At 42.0% G+C, this 20267-nt stretch overlaps 1 protein-coding gene across 8 annotated transcripts in view; it reads left to right on the top strand.

The window, feature by feature from the left end:
• Window positions 1–18282, top strand: part of SFMBT1 (Scm like with four mbt domains 1) — a 125770-nt gene extending 107488 nt beyond the window's left edge. For 7 of the 8 annotated variants that reach the window (XM_085851167.1, XM_085851161.1, XM_085851160.1 and 4 more), the window contains exons 12-21: window positions 153–266; window positions 435–477; window positions 2700–2770; window positions 2990–3129; window positions 3322–3431; window positions 3626–3801; window positions 4052–4218; window positions 8865–9197; window positions 9358–9480; window positions 16695–18282. In XM_085851167.1, coding sequence (XP_085707293.1) covers window positions 153–266; window positions 435–477; window positions 2700–2770; window positions 2990–3129; window positions 3322–3431; window positions 3626–3801; window positions 4052–4218; window positions 8865–9197; window positions 9358–9480; window positions 16695–16835 — 1418 coding nt within the window. In that variant the 3' untranslated portion in view covers window positions 16836–18282. The remainder of the gene's footprint in view (window positions 1–152; window positions 267–434; window positions 478–2699; window positions 2771–2989; window positions 3130–3321; window positions 3432–3625; window positions 3802–4051; window positions 4219–8864; window positions 9198–9357; window positions 9481–16694) is intronic. The other variant, XM_085851168.1, reaches the window with a different exon arrangement.
• Window positions 18283–20267: the final 1985 nt, after the last annotated feature.

Below are 20267 nucleotides of genomic sequence, written 5' to 3' on the forward strand. Positions count from 1 at the left end.
TTCTGTAGTTCGTTTTATAGGTTGGGGATATGTTGGCCGCCTCTTATTTATTTATTCATTTATTTTGCACACATAGATGGACTTATTTCATTGAGGTTTCTTTTGATAAAGGTGCACCGTTGTATTCTGGTCCTTTTTTGTCATTTGTCAAGGAGCAAAGAGCCCTGGCCCGGATTGCATTGTCCCAGTCGACTCCATGGATATTTTCCCAGTCGGCTGGTGCGACAGCAACGGTTTTCCTCTGAAAAAACCCCAGAAATCTATCTGTGAGTCTGTTAGCTATTACCTTGTGTTGATCGCGTGCCTGTTGATCACGTGTCGCTTCATTGCGAATGATTTCATTTGATTAACTACAACCTTGTTAGATGAATGCTCTTTTTATATCTTTTAATTATTTTCTTTTTTAAGCACATTTTATACTTTTGACATTGCAGTGACCTCACAGAAGAAGATAGCTGTGGTACAGCCAGAAAAACAGTGAGTTAAACAATGTACATTCCCATTACCTGACAATCATGTTATTTCTTCATGCACAACACTACAATGGTTGTTTGAGACAAATTATATCGTGCGGTTTGTCTGGCATTTCATACACAGCACATGGCTGCAGGTCGCATCATTTGCTGGAGTGCAGCTGTGCTGCTGATGCAGTGCCCTCTGTAGGTTACAGCAGGAATTTGTAATTTCTTCATCATTCCTGCGATAGATAGCTCACCTTCTCTTCACGAAGGACACAGTGGTATCTTTAGCGCTCTCCCATGGACACTGCAAGATGGGATGTGCAGTTTAACGTCCATCTGAGGGACGGCACACGCATTGATGAATCACCCGGCCTGTGAAACACCGTTTATAATTAGGTCGGAATTCAAACCCAAGCTTGACATGTTAGAGGCAAGTGTGCGTACCTCTAGGGCTGTCTGATTCTTTTGTCGCCTGCCACTTCTTGCCATATTTTTTTTTACTGGAGCACAATGATATATTTCCTAGTTATATTTCCATGTGCAGGAAATACTTGCAGCTCATGTTGGTCCAGTGTGTACGAAAGGAGTGTCTTTTTATTTTTTTTTGTTTTACGTAGTCGAGGCTCGTAGAAGAGCTAATACAAGTACACAGCTCGGATCAGGGCGTAGAGAGAGAGAGAGAGAGAGAGAGGAGAGGAGAGGAGAGGAGAGGAGAGGAGAGGAGAGGAGAGGAGAGGAGAGGAGAGGAGAGGAGAGGAGAGGAGAGGAGAGGAGAGGAGAGGAGAGAAGAGCCAAAGGCCAAAACAGAGTGAGGTGGACAAACATTGGGTGTAAGGAGGAATGGGGGACAGGAAAGGATTCATGGATGCCTGGTGTTTGCTTAATGGTTAGGGTGGCGGGCTTGGGATCGGAAGGTCCTGAGTTCAAATCCTGCTTGGCTGTTGAATTAATACTAGGTGGGGTTGACTCAGCCTGTCATCCTTCTGAGGTTGGCAAAATGAGCACCAGCTTGCTGGGATGGTTGAGCCATTCGAGTGTCCTTTGTTGGAGTGGTGACCTGTCCAGGATTGTGCTCAGTCGCCCAGGAGACTGCTTTGGCAGCACCGTTGCTCTGTACAGTGTATGATCCCAATGGATGGATGGAGAGGATTCATGGGGTGGACAAGATGGACATGTGCAGTTTAAGAGTATTCATGGGGTGGACAAGATTCATGGGGTGGACAAGGAGGGAAAAACTGGAAATTTGGAAGAAAGAGGGATTGGGGTGGGGTAGGTGGGGGGTTAATGAGGGTAGAAAAGATCATGGTTTTTGATTGGGGACAATCTGAGATGGTGGCAAATGGCTGTCTTGAAGACCTGAAGAATAGAGCTGAGATTGAAGAGGATGTGCAAGTTGGTTCCACCGGCATGAAAACTGTCTGAGCCCTGTTGAAACCTTGGGGGAGGCCAAAGCATGGAAAGAGCAGAGGGTGCAAGACCACAAAGGAAGCTGTAGAAGACAGAGACTACCGGCCTAACTGTGATGACCTGATGAAGTGATAAGCCCATAGATTTAGCTTCATTGCGAGAGATTCCTATAACCTTTAAATGCCTTAGTTTCCATGGAATCAGGCTGACCAAGATTTGGCGCAAGGGAGCCAGCCCCGAGGGGAGAGCAGTACTCCATTAACCTATGGATGAAGGTGGATAGGAGGTCAGGTGTGCAAAGGAAGGACTTTGTCCGACAGAGTATGTCCACCGGCTGGTTTTGGAGGCCAACTTTGAAATGTGGTTTGCCCAAGAAAGATCATTGATGGTAGTGAAACCAAGCAGCTTGAATGATTGAATCTCAAGAGGATTGTTTAGAAAGTAGATAGGAGAGTTTGGCAGATGGTCATTTTGGAGAGAGATGGTGAGAGCATGTGATTTGTCTTGAGCAGCAAATGTAGTCTTTGAAGGCATTTCAGGTTGTTTTCATGAGTTTCTCTTCAACGTTATTTTGAACATCATCACAGTTATGTCACAGCATCATATTGTTTCGTTCATTACCCAGCATGTGGAATGCCTGCTCTCCAATGGATTCTCTGGAATATTGTTCAGCATGCTTATGAAATAATATATTTGAGTGAACAGCTCGTGATTGATCGAGTGGTCTCCTCGGGCTTTCATCGTCTCCTGAAAGCTCTTGCTGAGTTGGTAGTTGATCTTTTTCTTTGATGCTTACCTGATTTGATTTTGTTTTTGTTTTTTTAAACTCAGGCTGTCAGTTCCCCTTTCTGCTCATGATGGTTCCAAGTCCATGGACCTTACCCTACTTTCAAGTGAGACTGGTGAGTTTCACATGATGTAGAACATTTACCTATGAGAGTTGTGCTGAAGGAATGGAGATAGTCGTGTGAGAGCACGTTGACAAAGCTTCTGCAAATTTCCAAAGACATGAATTGCACAACTGTGTTCAGACATTGTCTCTATATGTGAGGAGTAAGGCAAAGAGGCTGTACAAAAATATTGTTTGGTTGGATAAAATGCACACTTTTCTTGTCTCACAGGACTTGGTGCTGCCCGCTACACCTGCCCAACAATATACTTCAACCACCGGTGTTTCTCTGGACCTTACCTCAATAAGGGACGCATTGCTGAGCTACCCCAGTCTGTGGGGCCTGGGAACTGCCTGCTTGTTCTTCATGAGGTGCTTTTCATATCATTATAGTTTCCCTTCATTTCAGCGATTTTCTTTGTTGTTTGCTGTCATTATAACAATGCACGAGGTTCTTCAGAGCGACGAAGGATTGACACTTCAACTATGGTTTCCATGGGCACCATTGAATAGTTTTACTTATTTATTTTCATTAATCGGTGGAAAACTCCCAATTTCACGTAGGTCCTGTCACTGCTGATCAATGCAGCTTACAAGCCAAGTCGAGTGCTGAGAGAGCTACAGCTCAAAGGACAACCTCAGTGGGGTGGGCGAGAGGAAACAATTAAGGCTAAGTGAGTGTCTCGGCCTCAATTGACTGTTGGTTTGGTGAATGTACCAAAAATGTTGTGCTGCTACTTTGAGACAATGGAAGTCTCCTGATTGATTCATTGTCTTGTGAAATATTTGTTCAAAGAAAAAATTTTTTTTTAACTTTTCTCAGTCTTAATCTGTAACATATTATATATGGTGCTCTTGGTGCATACAGGTACCAAGGAAAAAGCTACCGTGCCACTGTGGAGCTCGTGCGCAATGCAGAGCAGGTCACAGAGTTCTGCCGCCGTACCTGCGAGCGCCTCGAGTGCTGCCCCAACCTGTTTGGTCCTGCCATGGTTACCACTGAGTGTCCTGAAAACTGCTCCATCCTCACCAAGACAAAATACAGTATGCATTTCTCACCTTGCCAATTGCAAAATGAAATGTACAATTGAAAGAAATGATTTTGTGGTTTGGTTATTTGCTTTTCTTCACCCGGGTTGAATCCCCCGTGCCACACAACCTCTCGCTACTCTCATGATCCAGAGGTGTCTCCTGCGTTAATGGGATCTTGTTTATCCGAAGAGCTTAAAAGCAGTCAAAACTATCGAAATGTTTTTTGCACGTTCTAAATATTCCACCTTTTCCTGCTCGATAGCACATTATTATGGAAAGAAGCGTAACCGACGTGTGGGCCGACCTCCAGGCAGCAGTTCGAGCTCCCGGGATGCTGCCAGGAAACGCAAAAAGCGCCGCTCTTGCTTTGTGCAGAAGAAGAAGCGTGTTGGTGGTACTACGGCAGACACACCTTCTGAATCTCCTCAGGTGAGCAATAAAATTTCCTTCACTTTTTGTGGTAAGTGAGAACCATCCAATGAAACCGTTGATTTAATTTGCTTGATACCAGCATTATCATGCAAAGAAAAATCAAATTCAAAACAGAATTGTTAAATCTGTTTATCATTATTTTTCACTTACCTTCTTGTTGTGAAAAAAAAACCAAAGCTAAACAGTAAACGCATCTTTCGTTAATTTTCTAATAAATCCGGCACTTCTGAAATGACGTAATCCGCCCCAAATTGCTCAGAGCGCACGCACAGAAATCCCTCGTAACGAAGTTCTTCAGGGTGGTCCTGGACATCTTTCATACCTTCCAGATAAGGATTGTGGCATGAAATGACTGAAACAACTTTTAAACAGGCCAAAAATACTTGTAAACGTACCGCTGAGAAAGGGGTGTGCTTCTGCAATAACGAAAGATTTGGAGAAACTCCTGATCAACTCATCCAAAAAGTTGATATCTTGGTGTCCGTATTGCAAACTCCCAATGATGTGGGCCTGTGCAAGGCCGATATTTATAGGTGGGCGTTCTACCCAAACCTTAGTGCTTCTTAACACCCACCGATGAGAAGGTCATATCTGGTGCTTGTCGGTTCACAGGTTTAAAATATTGATGTTTACTATTAATCATGTTGGGGGTGGGGGGGGGAGGGTGAGAGTTGTGAGTGTCGTTACAAGTTTTTCTTGTTTGGTTCTGGGGCCATAAGATAAATTTTACTAGATTTTTGCATCTTTTGGTGAAAGGAGGTGTGTGTGTGTGTGTGTGTGTGTGTGTGTGTGTGTGTGTGTGTGTGTGTGTGTGTGTGTGTGTGTGTGTGTGTGTGTGTGTGTGTGTGTGTGTGTGTGTGTTATATAACTACTGCTTCTGCTAGCTTAGGCCTTAGTTATTTTATAACTTGGCTTACAGATCCGCCGACGGTATATTTGCCAAAATTAAATATAAATATAAAACTCATTTTTAGCTTTTTATATTTATAAATTTTCCACCGAATGTGCAAAAGTTTCAAAACCCGAAATGTAAGCGTCGGCATTTATTTTCAAAATATAATTTCGCGCCCGCACCAAAATGCCGAGTCCCCTTTAACCAAATTGCGCAGTAGTCTTCGGTCATGACGTCTGAGCAGTGGTCAGCGTGGTTCAGATTGACTGTGGTTTCTGGGACGAAAGTGATTGTTAAGAAGTATGTCAGCGGTATAAATTCGAGTGACTGTATTGGTGATTTAACCACGCAACATCTTGATGACTTCAGGTCCTTGGTACTTCCAGTCTTGCTCTATGGGTGCGAGACTTGGACTTTGACCAAGGATCTGAGACGGAGACTTAATTCCTTTGGTACCAGGTCTCTTCGGAGAATCCTTGGCTATCGCTGGTCGGATTTTGTGTCCAACGAGCGGTTGCTGAGAGAGACTCGGATGAGATTTGTTACCTGCATAGTCCGTGAGCGTCAGCTGCGGCTGTATGGACATGTGGCTCGTTTTCCTGACGCTGATCCTGCTCACCAGATTCTCTCAGCGAGGGAGTCTCATGAGTGGAGGAGGCCAGTGGGCCGACCACGTGCCTCATGGTTGCAGCAGGTTGACCATCATCTCAAGGAGATGGGGATGGGCCTGGCATCTGCCTGGGGGATGGCCAGACGGAGGCCCCTGGAGTACCGGCGGAAAGTGGACGCAGCGACGCGCTGTTCTGGCACATGCTCCCATACCTGACCTGATCTTGATGACGAATATTCTGGCCGAACTATTGCATCAATTTAGTGCAGCAGCAGGGATGATTGGCAGGCTACTGTCGATCGTGCCGATTTTGTTTCCATCGAAAGTTGCACACCGCTGTTCGTATTGAAAGATTTTGGTGCCAAGTACGTCAAAGTTTCCCTGCGAGATGCTGATATTCAGCCTTCAACGGACCAGAAATCAGCCTTTGATGTGCTCATGGGGATGGGGAGACGGAACGATCAGATGCCCGCTGAAAAGTAAGAGCTGGTTGTGTCTCTGATTGACCATTTTGAGCATGCTGACTCCTCGTAGACACCTTTTTTAAATCATACCCAGCACTATGCACTGGTGTGCACGCACACATCTACGACTTGGACAGTAATTTTCTCAGCATTGTTTCCATTTGTTTGATGATCCAACAGGTTTCTATAAGAAAAACATGCCAGACTATATTGTAAAAACAAGTTTTAATCCTTCTTCATTGTTCTTCACATCAGATAATACAGTGAACATGGGTATCCTGCATTTGAATGGTCTTCCATCATCAATGTTTTCTTAGATCCTCCTGGTCCGTGATTTATATTCCCCCCCCCCCCACCTACCCTTGTCTTTTCCATGGAACATCCAAAGAAAACAAAAAATATATAATTTCTAAAAATTGAAATTATATTTATATTTATATTTCAACCTACTGACCCTACATTTTAGCTGAAGAACTGTGTAAACCAAGTTATAAAATAACTAAGGCCTAATTGCATTTACATTAAATAGTATGAACCTGACTCCTGTCTTCCACGGATATTTCCTATATTTCCGTGAGTCTGATTTGCATTATTGTGGACTGACCACAGGGTAGAGAGGACATTGCTGGGAGGAACGAGTGGTCGCATGAACTTGTACGACGTAAAATAAATGAAATACAGGAGCTGGGATGTTTGTACCAACAGGTGCACATCAACCTACCTGCATGAGTGTGCATGTTAGGGTTTGAAGGTGGGAAAATCTTCAGAAATTATTGGATAGCCCCGTGTCTACCAAATTTGACATTCGAGTTATTAACCAGAGGCAGGTCCAAGGCACAAGGAAAAAAAAAATCCAACTCACCATCAACCTCACCCTCACCTGTCTCACCCCACATGTGTCTTTTCTTCTTGTATACACCTTCAAGAGGACATGTAATTCAGTTAGTTTGTTGAATATCATATTGATAGATGCTCAGAGTTTACGAAACACCTTGAAAAGTTGAAAAAAACTTCTGCTTTTTTGTAAAACGATTACCAAAATGATGCTTTCTTTAAATAGCACCTTTCTGCAATTTTACCATGATTAAGAGGTTGTCCTTGCAATCGTAGTAAAGCATTCATTGATTGTATAATAAGGAGGAAAGGAACCACAGCAGCCTGTACTCAGTAAGGGGAAAAGCAAGGAACATAAAGGGAAAAGTAACCATATAATTTGAGCTATGTTTGTGTGATGCTGTTTGGGACTTTCATAACTTGGACAGTTGACAAATAAATGCAAATTTTCAATGTCATATTTTCTGGACAAGATTCCTATGCTATCAGAAACTTAGTAGGCCGAAAAAAAATATGAGCAAACGACAGCAAGAGGGCCATAATATGGAATAAAATTTTGATGCAACCAACAAGTTACACTGATAGTCGGTTTTGATCTTTTATTGTCTTAATTTACATAATAGATATTTGCTTTTGCCACTTTACAATACACTTTCAGCACAGGACTCGGACTCAGAATGTCCTAAACTTGGACTCGGACCACAGGATTCGGACTCGGACAGCTTCGACTCTGACTTCTGCTTGGAATTGGACCAGGTGGAATCGACTACAACACTGATCAGAAGTCCTGTCTTGGCTGCAAAATCGCACATGATGTGTAAATATGCTTGTCACAGCCAATAACTGATCCCCCAAGGAAAAGATGTGGCTTCCTTTACAGAAATTGGGAATATCATTCGAGTTGAATTTGATGTTTACTTTTACATTTGTTTTCATAATAAGCCGGTCACACACTGGAATGGTTTTCCCGTGTGAATCCCATGAGATTTTGCATCAATATCGCTGGAACTTTGCCCCAAGAGTCGACTCACCTGTCAACTCTGACTCGCTCATAAATAACTTATTGTATCTGAATATCGCTCCATAGTTTTTGCAGAGTAGGACAGATTCTGCTCAACTATTCTTGCACATTGTCGACGGTTTTGAAAAAAGAAACCTGTTGACGTTGTAGTCGTGTTTTGTATGGCAGCCCCATGGGATTTCAGTGCAACAGACGTCTGCCTTGTCAGAGTAAGTCTGATGATTGAATAAAATTGTTTGTTTCTCAATAATCAAAAAGTAATTTGGGTTCTTTCTTTTGCTGCAAGTGTGGCTGTGCTACTGATGCAGTGCCACCTGTAGGTTAGGGCAGGAATTTGGAATTTATTCAGAGTTGGGATGAAGACCCATCTTGTATTCACGAAAGACACTGAGATATTTAACGTTCACTCAGTAATGCTCACAGATGGGATGCCCACATAACAGTCCATCCTTTCTGTATTGATTGTAGATATTATTTTGTAATAACTCGCCTACTCTTTGTGGAGCAACACCATGGGAACTTTAGTGTTCACCAGCAATCAATGCTAGCAGAGGGGTCTCCAGCTTAACCTCCACCTGTGTGACGGCACTCTATTCTGCAACGCCCTGTCCGCAAAGCAACAATCTGATCGTTTGTAATCGGTCCGAGAATCAAACCCAGACTTCACAGTTCAAAGGTAAGTGTGTAATCCCTGTTTGACACAATGGCTTTGCTGAACTCTGATTAAGTTATGAACTTTTGCCAAATGACACAATATGGAGCTCACTATGAAACACCTCCCCTGCAACTTTCCAAGCACTTGCATTGCATTGTGTCACGCAGAACAGTGTGGCTGGTGATGATGAGGATGAGGACTATGACGATGAAGAAGAAGAAAGTATCAGCGAAGGTTACAGCCCGAGTAGCGCTGACGGCTGCCCGAGCACCCCAGAGGTGCCCACTCCTCCAATACCCGATAAAAAGCGCCTGCGTGTGCCACCGCTTCGTCTGCGTGCCAGCCCGCCAGCACTGCCTCGCCCGCTCGCGCTCAACAGGGCCAAACGCAAGCGCAAGGTGCGTGCATTCTCCTCTGACGAGGAAGAGCAGGAAGTTCAGAAGCAGATGGAGCACAAAGTGGAGGAGAAAGCACTGGTCCCCAAGGAAGCACCGACCAAGGTGCCATTGCCATTACCCCTCCACCATCCTCAGTTACCTTTATTCGGAGCTTGTTAACTGGGCATTTTATTCATCGAGGTGGATGCTGGTTGTTACTCGGAATGGTTATGTAAAGACCTTCTTTTTTTTTTAAACATTTAATCTTTTGTTTCGTGTACAGAAGGCAGAGAAGGCTGACACTCTGAAGCTGGATAGCGACCCCCTTCAGTGGAGTGTGGCTGATGTCGTGCGGTTTATCCGCTCGACGGACTGTGCGCCGCTCTCAAACATCTTCCATGAGCAGGCATGTTTGCTCTGACTTGTGCTCTAATTTCCTTATTTCATATTTTAACCAGTTTTATATTTCCTGGTTTGACGCAGAACCTAAGAAGGTTAACGTACTTATTTTTTTTTTTATCAAAAGCTTTTAAAAGTTATCAAAAACCAGCCGCTTACCCACCCGTGGGGTGAGTATGGAAAGTTCAACTCCAATTAATTAAACAAGGAATTGATGGTTATTTGATAAAAAAAAAATTAAGTAACATGCACACATGACATGGCAATAACCACGTACTTCAGAGACAAATACACTCACTATGCCCATTACAGTTCTGTATATGCAGGATCGGCGCACTCAGAAATTGTAGGTCGACGTGGTTACCGCAGGATGGAGTGGCCGCTTCCATGTAAATCATACATGTGGAAATATAAGGGTATGTGAGCCTTGGTCAGAAAACTTGCATATCTAAAATACCAGCATTCAAAAAATATCGAGTGATCCTCTGACCCATCTTTCTGAGGAGAGGGCAGATTTTTGGCCTGCACATGTGCAATAGGGTGGTCCAAAAAAGTCGAAAAAATAGATTATTGCTCCACAAGCTTAAAATTATTCTAATATGATCCAATAACGCACATACATTTTTTTTAGCTTCATCGGAGGTGATTTAGAGGTCGCTCCATATGACAGCTTTTAGTCTCATGACTTGAATAAATTAGGATATGGTCAGGTACGATTACGGGTACTTCTGGATGTCCGAGGTGGAAATGGAGTGCATTTTCGAACTCTATGGGGTCGATTTACTCTAAGAAATGACTGCACCGACATTGAATTCACTACCATTTCGAAAATATGAGCTAAAACAAGATTTATCATTACTGGAGTTGAGTAACTAATCCTACTCATTTCGATATTTTCTATTCTATAATTAATTTGTTGTCCGTCTAAACATTTCTTCGAGTATATCGACCCCACTGAGTTCGAAAATGCAGTCCATTTTCACCTAGGAAGTTCAGAAGTGTACGGATTCGCATCTCACCATACCCTAATTTAATATAATAATAACTAACATATTTTTCCTGAATCATTGAATCTAAAACACTGGATGTTGGGCCGGCTAGAAATAAGTTCAGGCGGGAGTGGAGACAGCAATAGAGGCGGAGATGATAGTGGTATTTGGTAAATGAGACGAAATATTCTAATAGTTTGTAATTCCATTGATTGAAAAATTAGGGTGTGGTCAGATATGATTACGTGTACTTCTGTACTTTCTAGGTGAAAATGGACTGCATTTTCGAACTCAGTGGGGTTGATTTACTCTAACGAAATGTTTAGACGGACAACAAATTAATTATAGAATAGAAAATATCGAAATGAGTAGGATTAGTTACTCAACTCCAGTAATGATAAATCTTGTTTTAGGTCATATTTTCGAAATGGTAGTGAATTCAATGTCGGTGCAGTCATTTCTTAGAATAAATAGACCCCATAGAGTTCGAAAATGCACTCCATTTCCACCTCGGACATCCAGAAGTACCCGTAATTGTACCTGACCATACCCTAATTTAACCAACTCATGAAACTAAAAGTCATCATTTGGAGCGACCTCTAAATCACCTCCGATCAACTTAAATTTTTTTATGCGCGTTATTTATTCATAGTGGAATAATTTAAGGCTTGTGGATTTTTTAGACAACATCAATTTAATTAATTTAAGACAACATCTGAATTTTTATATTTTTAACCTATGCCATCGAAGATGGATGGAGGTTACTGTTTTCACCCCTGTCTTTGTTTGTTTGTTTGTTTGTTTGTGAACAGTATTACGGAAAAACTCCTGGACAGATTTCGACGACACTTGGTGGGGGGATTAGGTATGGTCCAAGGATCATGCCATTACATTTTGGACTTGGTCCAAAAAAAAAAACCCAGAAAATTTTGCAACTTTTTTCAAAAAAATTTCGATTTCATTTTAAAAAAATTTGTTAGAGAAAAAAAAAACTTAGTAATTTTGCAACTTTTTTTCAAAAAAATGGTGATTTTATTGTTTTGGCATTTCTACATGCGCGTCAATCTCGTTTAGTTTATTCAATCGTGGTTCAGTAGAGTGTGATCCGTTTTGACCTACAATGAATAGGATATCAGGTTCACTTAAGTGACCCAGCAGTATTGGCGGCGGAGGTTTTGCACTCTACCGAGTGCTCCCCCTCTAGTTTTTGCTGTTTTTGGACCACCCTAATGTGCATTTGCCATAAATTTTCTCTGACTCTGCCCCATATTGCTGAGGAGAGGGGTGGAGCTTGCATCAATCGGGTAAACTCGGTTTTATATCGACGGATAATAAAACGAAAGCCTTTCATTCAAAATTTGCATTTGACAAATTCATGCGCCGACAGCAAATGTGCCAGACCATTACCAATTTGACGTTTCCTCTTCTTTTAACATCAACTAGCATTGAACCCGTTGCTTCGCCAATGGTAGTTGAACAACAGAACTTGTACATGTTACAGTACAGTAATAGTTTATTCAGTTGATATTTGCAAATTTTTTTGTTTGTTTTTTATTCCAGAAACATTTTGTTTTACTGCTGACAACCCAGCGATAATTTTATTAATACACACCCTTATTCACAATGAAGCAATATTCTGAATTTGTTTTATGTTCCCAGGGATCAGACGTTACGTCATTTTTTTTTATTTCAAGTTGAAAAATGCAATTCTCATTGGGTTATGAAAAATACACTGCCGTAAAGGCCGAGCCTAGTGTTAGACATAATGCCATCTTACTACTCCGCCATTTCACGAAATCCGTCTCGACGCCCAGCATCTGGCATTCAGCCCGTTGCCTACAGACATCAAATAGATTGGTTCAGAAACTGTATATGGGTTATGGTGTTCAAGTGCCGTCAGTGAAGCAATGGCATGCACGTCCGTCGAGGCGTCGTTCCATAATGACGATGGAGTGAAGAAGAATAAGATGGAGGAAGACTTTTTTGTTTTAATGTAAATTGAAACCGGCTCATCTTACTCAGCTATGTCATACTGTTTGCAGATTGGACTTGATGAGTGGTATTCCCTATTAGACAATTGTTGACGGTCGCATGCAGGCAGGGACAGACGGACGCAGGCACACCGAGACCGAGCTCCTTGTAGCTTATTATCGACGTGTTTTTCTCCTTTCTTTACTCGTGTCCAGTGTTGGGCACAAAAGCGATAATCCGGTAACAGATAATTATCGAAGTTAACTTTTTTTATCGGAAGTTAACTTCCATTTATCGTTATCGGACCAGTTAACTTCCGATAACTCAAATTTTTTAGCCCGATAACATTTTTATCGTTTTACTTTTTTTCACCATCAGAACGATGAGATCCGACGCCGCCATGATTTAGGAAATAGAACAACACGACTAGTCAACTTCCCGCGAGATTAAACTTGCACAAGGGGCGGAGCCTGTGCTCAGTTTTATGCGCATGCGCACGGCACTCCTCGATGGCGATTCGAGCCGACGCCAAAAAATGCCGAGGCGCTGTATAAGTACTACGAGCATGGAAGAGCCGTCGGTTTACTGGCGGGAATACCAATCTTTACGTAATTAGAAAAAAAAGTCGTGTTTGTTGGAAATACATTGAAATTGAAGAATTAAAAATGAAATTTATTATTATTTTTTTTTTTTGCTAACAGCACATTGTGTCGTAGACTCTAAAAAGACTCATAATGGTTATTTTATTCTTGGGTTTAGCATAAATAAGCCTTTTCCATGGGTTTTGAAGCTTTTTCCTTGTTTTTTTTAAGTATTCGTTAAAAAGTAGTTATCGTTATCGGATTATCGTTAACTTCCGATAACTTTGTATTATAATTACCGGATTATCGTTGTTGGACTTAAAAATTGGGGTTACCGGATTATCGTTATCGAAGTTAACTTTTTGGTTATCGGTGCCCAACACTGCTCGCGTCCTTGTAATGTATGTCAAATTGCACTGGCATATTCTGATATCTTTGTCCTACTTGTGCTCTATGTACAAGCTCCTCTGTGAGCCTTGAGTTAATGTTCAGGGAACACTTTGTAGTTGGGAGAGAGAGAACTAAATTGCCTTGCATTGCCTGTCAGTCTTTGACGAAGGACACTCTCTGGCTGATATGTTGGATTTTTTTTCTTTGTTGTTTTACTCTGTGGTTCTCAAAATTTTGGTGATTCTCATTATTAGTATGCCTGGTGTTGGCTAAATGGTTAGGATGGTGGGCTTGGGATCCCAGGATCCTGAGTTTAAATCCCACTCAGCTGTTGAATTAACACCAGGTGGGGTGGACTCTGCCTGATATTCCTTACGAGGTCGGCAAAATGAGTGCCAGCTTGCTGTATCCTGTGTCGGAGTGGGAACCCATCCAGGATTGTACCCAATAGCCAAAGAGACTGCTTAGGCAGTAGCAACACTTTGCACTGAGTATGGTCCCAATGGATGGATGGAATATCGTTTTTGGCCCAATCTCTCAATGATTAAGAATCACTTGAAAAAAATTATAGTTTCTGGATCTTTACCAAAGTTGAATCAATTCATCCGTGTTACACACCAAACCTGTTCACCCAGTTTCGTCTGAATCCATCCATAACGTTTTGAGTCATCTTGCTCACAAACCGGTGAATACGTAACCTCCTTCCACCTTCGGTAGCAGAGTTAATTCACCTGTCTGTAAGGACATGCTCTTTGGAAGTGCACTCAAACTTGCAGGGTGCAGGGTTTCACCAATCTGTGGGACTTGGCGAATCAATTTGAGGCTGAGGTCATGGAAATATCCAACAAAATAAAAAACAAGCATGATTGGCCAGAGGGCCCTCTGGCTACATATAGTAATTTAAAAAAAAAATATATATATATATATATATATATATATATATATATATATATATATATATATATATATATATATATATATATATATATATTCCTGCGATCTCACATCCATGGGAAGACATGACTTTTTTTTTTTAGGTCTATATCTCTTTCAAAGATCAATACTTATGCTGCAAAGTTATAAATTTAATCTTGCAACAGGCAACGAGCCTGTGTCATTCATGTGAATCACCCTGGTGTGAGTGCACAAGTTTTTATTTGCTTTTACAAACTTCATTTCCCCTTGGTTATAGTGTGCGCATGCATGTCACTAACATTTCCGACTGTAAGTCGGTGATCCGATCGTATGGTGTAGAGGTAGTGTGCATCCTTTTGAGCTGTGTTTGGGTTCTATTCCTGATTCGACTATAAACTTTCTTATTGGTGCTTCGCAGTCATTGCGTTACATCACAAAGTGCACCGTCCATCGGATGGACCTTAAGCGTGGTGTCTGGTCTGCTAACATTAGCTTGGGGATGTTGATGTCTTGCGTGACGATAAGGCGAGTTATCACCATCATGCTGCCGAAATTACAACTTCCCACCTCCTATACTACAGTCAAATATTGAATCTGGCCAGTCTGGTTCGTTAAAAACTTGGGCCAAATTAGGGTGGTCTTTATTTATAGATAAAAATTTTTAAAGTTTAAAAATTCTAAAGCCGTCGCACCCTAATTTCATTCCAATGTACAAAAACTCTCGTCGAACTTCATCCATTTTGGACCTTTTGAGCATAATGAGGTTGACGTTCTGGACTGCTGTGGCCTGGTACATTGACATTGTTTCCTCTTTGCTATTTGACAAGTGGCTGATATGGTCTCAAACTGCTTGAAGGAGGAATTCTTTCTGTTCCACTTTCTTTGTTATGGTAACATGATATTCCTCAATAAGGACCACACACACCTTTTAGCATTGTCATTTACCGCCTTATGGTATTCAAAAGTCTGTCGCGCCTCTCTGATCTCACACGACTCGGTGTTGGAATCTTGAGCGGAAATAGCTGGAATTTTGAGCCATTTGAAGAGAAGTCCATTGTGTTGTTTGTGATGACATTTTGCACTTGACATGTCCTTAGACTTCCTGATATTCAGCTCGATGCACTTTGGAGGTTTGTCCATGCCTTATCCTTTTGAGGTTTATCAAGGCGGTGAATTGCATCATTGACTGTGGACTCAGCTGTGCCGATGACGCAATGCCTCTTGTAGGTTCGAGCATAAATTTGGAATTTGTTCGTGGTGTCGGAGATAGCTCACCTACTCTTTGCCTAGGATACCTCCAGGATGGTTGACCAATTTATGCTGGCAGACGGGACGTTCAGTTTAACATCCATCCAAGGGACAGAGCGCACATTGATGCCTTGCCTGGACTTTGGGACACCAGGATGACAGTTTGTAGCTGGGCTGAGATTCGAATCCAGGATAGTTGGCTCAAAGTCCAGCGTGCATACTTCTTGGCCATCCTGCTAGCCCCAACTTCATTGAGCATCCTCTCAATGTAAATCAATATGTATAAAATTTGGTGTGAAATATTTTTCTATATTGGAACAAAATATGGGAGAGTGTTGAAAACCTGAGCTCCAACAATAAGGACCCCCCCCCTACTGTATATGGCGGTGGCCTCATTGTGCAGATATTGGACTTGACGTAGCCTGGTGTTGGCTTCATGGTTCGGGTGGTGGCTTGGGATCCTAGAGTCCTGAGTTCAAGTCCCATCGCCACTGAATTAACACCAGGGGGTTGACTCAGCCTGTCATCGTTTCGAGGTCGGCGAAATGAGCACCAGTATACTGGTAATAGGGGCACTGCATCAGCGGCGTAGCAGCGCCCCAAGCCAATGATGCAACCCGCAGCCAAAAAGGCAGCACACGATGGGAACTGGACTTGACACTCCAGAGACTGCAAGATCAAATCCGGCTGAATTCAGCAGTTGTAAGGATTCGGATTTTTACTTTTCAGGGAACTGGGTTGGTCTAAGAAGAATTCCCATGTTTCTCCCTGATGTTTTGGTAAAAACCTAGCTGCCTCACTGATGACCTTCAGAGAGGGAATAATTTCCTTGCCCTGCAATGGATGTGGTTAAAGCACACACTTTGTGATGTCCTCATGCAAACTTGGGATGTCCACGGGAATGCTACCCACAAAAAGACACTGCTGTCCAAAATCCTCGAACCGAATAATGATAATAAATTGGTCATTTCACCGGCTGGCTTATAGTGGTTTGTTAAAGCACTTGGCTTTTATAATATTGCTTATCGTTGCCCCTGTGAGAGTATTTGTTGGTTGCAGAACAATGAGTGAATATTCTTTTTCTCCACGCCTATCCCATGTTTATTCTCTGCTTTGTCGTCTTGAAGGAAATCGATGGCCAGGCTCTACTGCTGCTTACACTGCCTACTGTGCAGGAGTGCATGGAACTTAAGCTCGGCCCAGCGATCAAACTGTGCCATCAAGTGGAGCGAGTCAAGTTGGCTTTCTACGAGCAGTTCGCCAGCTGAGTCTTGTGCCTCGACCTTGCACGCTCTGCGTTTTCCTTTCTGCTCCTCGTAGCACCATCGGACGTCTTTCGCCACCGACTTTGCCATTCTCGGCAGGACGTCCTCTTGGGTTGCTTTCCGTGCCCATGATATTGCTCCTGTAGAGGATGTGAATGGGTGACGAAATTTCGATCTGCACAAGAAAATGTTTCTTCTTATATCGGCTTGGAGGACAAATAGAGACTTCAATGTTACCATCAATGGCCGTGTATTCCATGCCTACCTTTAACACGTTTGTCGGTCATGGAGAATTTGACTCATGGATTGATTTTAAATCGACTCGTGCGATGAAATTGCTATTCCTTTTAAGATGCATCATAGAACATTACGTGTGGTTGTGTTTTCCCACAAAGTGGTGCGGCATGCTCGACCAGGTTGAGGATTTACCGGAGCGAAGGAAAGCACATCGTCATGCTGCTGAGTTTGCTCCCTCACCCCATATGAGAGTTGACGATCCAACGCCCATTTCGATGGTAAAGAGTCACTGTGAGTTGGCTGGGATTTTTATTATCATTATTATTATTATTATTATTATTATTATTATTTTTGGAGGGTGTGGTTCATTTTTAAGCTGTGCCACCGAGCGATTATGTGGCATTTCTTCCTCCACACTGCCGAGGACAAGGTTTTAAGGGTATTTTGACACTCCAATTAACCTTATTTAATGGTCGAATGATCACCTCAAAGATCGAGGCACCACTAGACTCGATGGTCAAAACGCCGTTCCCAGGTGCAGATTGTGTGTGCTTGACGCCGCCTCCAGTTGCTTGCCCGTTTGGATTCCATCTCTGCGGAGTTACAATTCCATTTGTTTTTCTGACTTCACGTTAGACATTCCACTCCAGCACTGACGGGGGGAACAAGTTTTAATTTTATGATTATTTTTTGTTTGCTTGCAATATGCCCAGGCTCTCTTGCTAATGAATTGATCTCCAGGACTTTTAGCAGTACAGTGCTGAATCGTGTTCCATGCGAATGCCTGGCATTTTTATACTTTCGTTCACTGCTTGGTGAAGGCTGAGGACAGGGTTCCTTTTGAGGTTTTTAAGTAAATCCTCTTCGTTTTTTTTTTTTTTTTTTTTTTGTAAAAAGCTTGTGTGGTCGTTTGGAAGTCTGCGGTTAAGTGTTGTGAATGCGGACAGTATTACTACTTTCATGGGTGGAAGAGGCTGGGCAGCCTTTTTGTGCACGCTTGCTGCTAATAGGACAGACAATCTACCTTTCTGCGTTCTCTATTAACCTCACACATTTGGCTTTGGCTGTAATTTTTCTTTAACATTTTAACCATGCATGTACATTATTTTGTTGCAATTCCACAATGGATTTATTTTTTTGTGCTGTTTTTTTTTAATGTAAATACTGCTTTATGATACAGACTGTGATCAAAAATAAAAAAGTTATATTTTGAGGTTGTTTTTATCAGGTCATGAAATGGTGAATGGGATCCGTATTGTAGCAGCATCATTGATGTGCAGGCACGGATCCACTGTTGGGCTTACGTCTGTTCTCTGCTGTCGTCTAGCCCAACCCCACCTTTGAGTGAAACGGGTTATCCTACCCCTGATGTTTGTAAAATTGGTTAAATTGGTGCATTCTCCCCACTTTCCCTCCAGCAAAGTCGAGAATCAATGCAGCCATTTATTTAATTTACAACATTTCCAAGACCAAATGGGCTGGCAGGATGGCTTAGAGGTATGCACATGCACCTCTAAGCTGTTTAGCCTGGGTTTGAATCCCCACTCAACTATAAATCGCCATCCCGGCGTTTCACAGACGGAGCGATTCGTCAGTGTATGTGATGTTCCTCGGATGGACGTTAAACCTGGTGTCCGTATAAATTGGTGTCCTTCGCGAAGTGGAGGTGAACTATGACTGGCATCCTTAAAAAATTCTAAATTCCTTCCCTAACTACTTCATTATTGTAGCCGTTAAAGACGAAAATTGCCCAGTCCAAACTTCAAAAAGTAAAATACACTTACAGCAAATGCAATTGACCATCTTTCGTGTCAGAAAACACAAAACCATCAAAAAAAAATTGTTATTTTTTCTTTCCCAATTCTACTTTCCCAATTAAATTGCAGTGGATGCCATATAGTTTTGTATTTCTAAATTGCACAAATAGGCTGAATGGAAACGGAAGGTTTTTAAAAAATTTTCCTTTCTTTGCAAAGAACTTGATGTGGCAGATAAAGTGAGCGCGTGAGGAACGGCACCGGTTTACGCACGTGTGTCCATCAACTAATTTATTCTTTCATTAGTTATTGGTGTTAAAAGTGGCAATTGCATCCATTGGAGGCAATGCATGAACAGATTTCTAAAACCAAAACTAGCTCACAGATGAGCGCCTCCTGAGTGCGCCACCCTCCGGGGACACAATAGCTCAGATGTAGTGCACTTGACCTTGAGCAATTTCTTTTCTAGGTTATATTTCCAAACTAGTATAAAAGCTCATCAAGGGTTGGAGAAATGGCAAAAAAATATTAAGGAGGCTTGAAGATATGACCTTTTGGAACAAGAATCGTAATTTTAAAACACGACGTGCAAATGTGACCTGATTTTCTTTATCTTTCTGGACGTTTCGTTTTGAGGGTACAGCCTTGTGAGCATGCCAAACTGAAGCCTCGGCCGAGCGTCAGGTGTTCTTATATCTTCATTATTTATTAGATGTCCTACGCATGTAAAGGAACACTCATTTTACTCTGCGTGTGTTGCATATCACATTAGGGTGGTCCAAAAAAATGAAAGTTCAAATTTCTCGCGGGCATGTTTGTCAAATCGTTCCTGACATTGAAAAACGCAAAGAAACAAAAAATTAGCAGATTTGGATTCATTATAATGTCACAATACTAATAGGAAAAATGAAAGGAAAGAGCATAAAATGTTCTCAGTGGGCAGTGGGCAACTGGCAGTCGGTGAATTTCTCCAATGGTTGATCCAAGAGGAACAGTTCCATGCTTTTCCGTGTAGAACACGCCATACTCACTCACTCTGGGAATCAAAAAGAAGAAGAAAAAAATTAGAGATAAAAAAGAAAAATAAAAGAGTACTTTTAACAGCGAACCGAAAGCTCAACTGACGTCTCCCTCTCTCCCACTGACGTCTTCTTCTCTCCCACCGGATGGAACAACTTCCTTCCTCTTGATGGACCCCTAAATATTTTTGGAACTGTGGCAAATTTGGCCAAGAGTATTTTCTAGTCAGGTAGAACAAAATGATCAACATGCCCCAAGAATATTCAAATTTTGAATTTTTCCCTTATGATTTTGGACCACCCTAATATCACATGCAGTGAATTTCTCCTCCCTGGTACCTTGTATTTTTTATTATTTTTAAAAACGTTATCTGAATACGGCATTTGAGGTTCGGTTTGTACGTCATCATCAACAAAACTCC

The sequence above is a fragment of the Eptatretus burgeri genome, chromosome 13 (genome assembly GCF_056783735.1).
Source record: "Eptatretus burgeri isolate ZD-2024b chromosome 13, Ebu_testis_v1, whole genome shotgun sequence".
In the NCBI taxonomy this organism is placed as follows: Eukaryota; Metazoa; Chordata; class Myxini; order Myxiniformes; family Myxinidae; genus Eptatretus; species Eptatretus burgeri.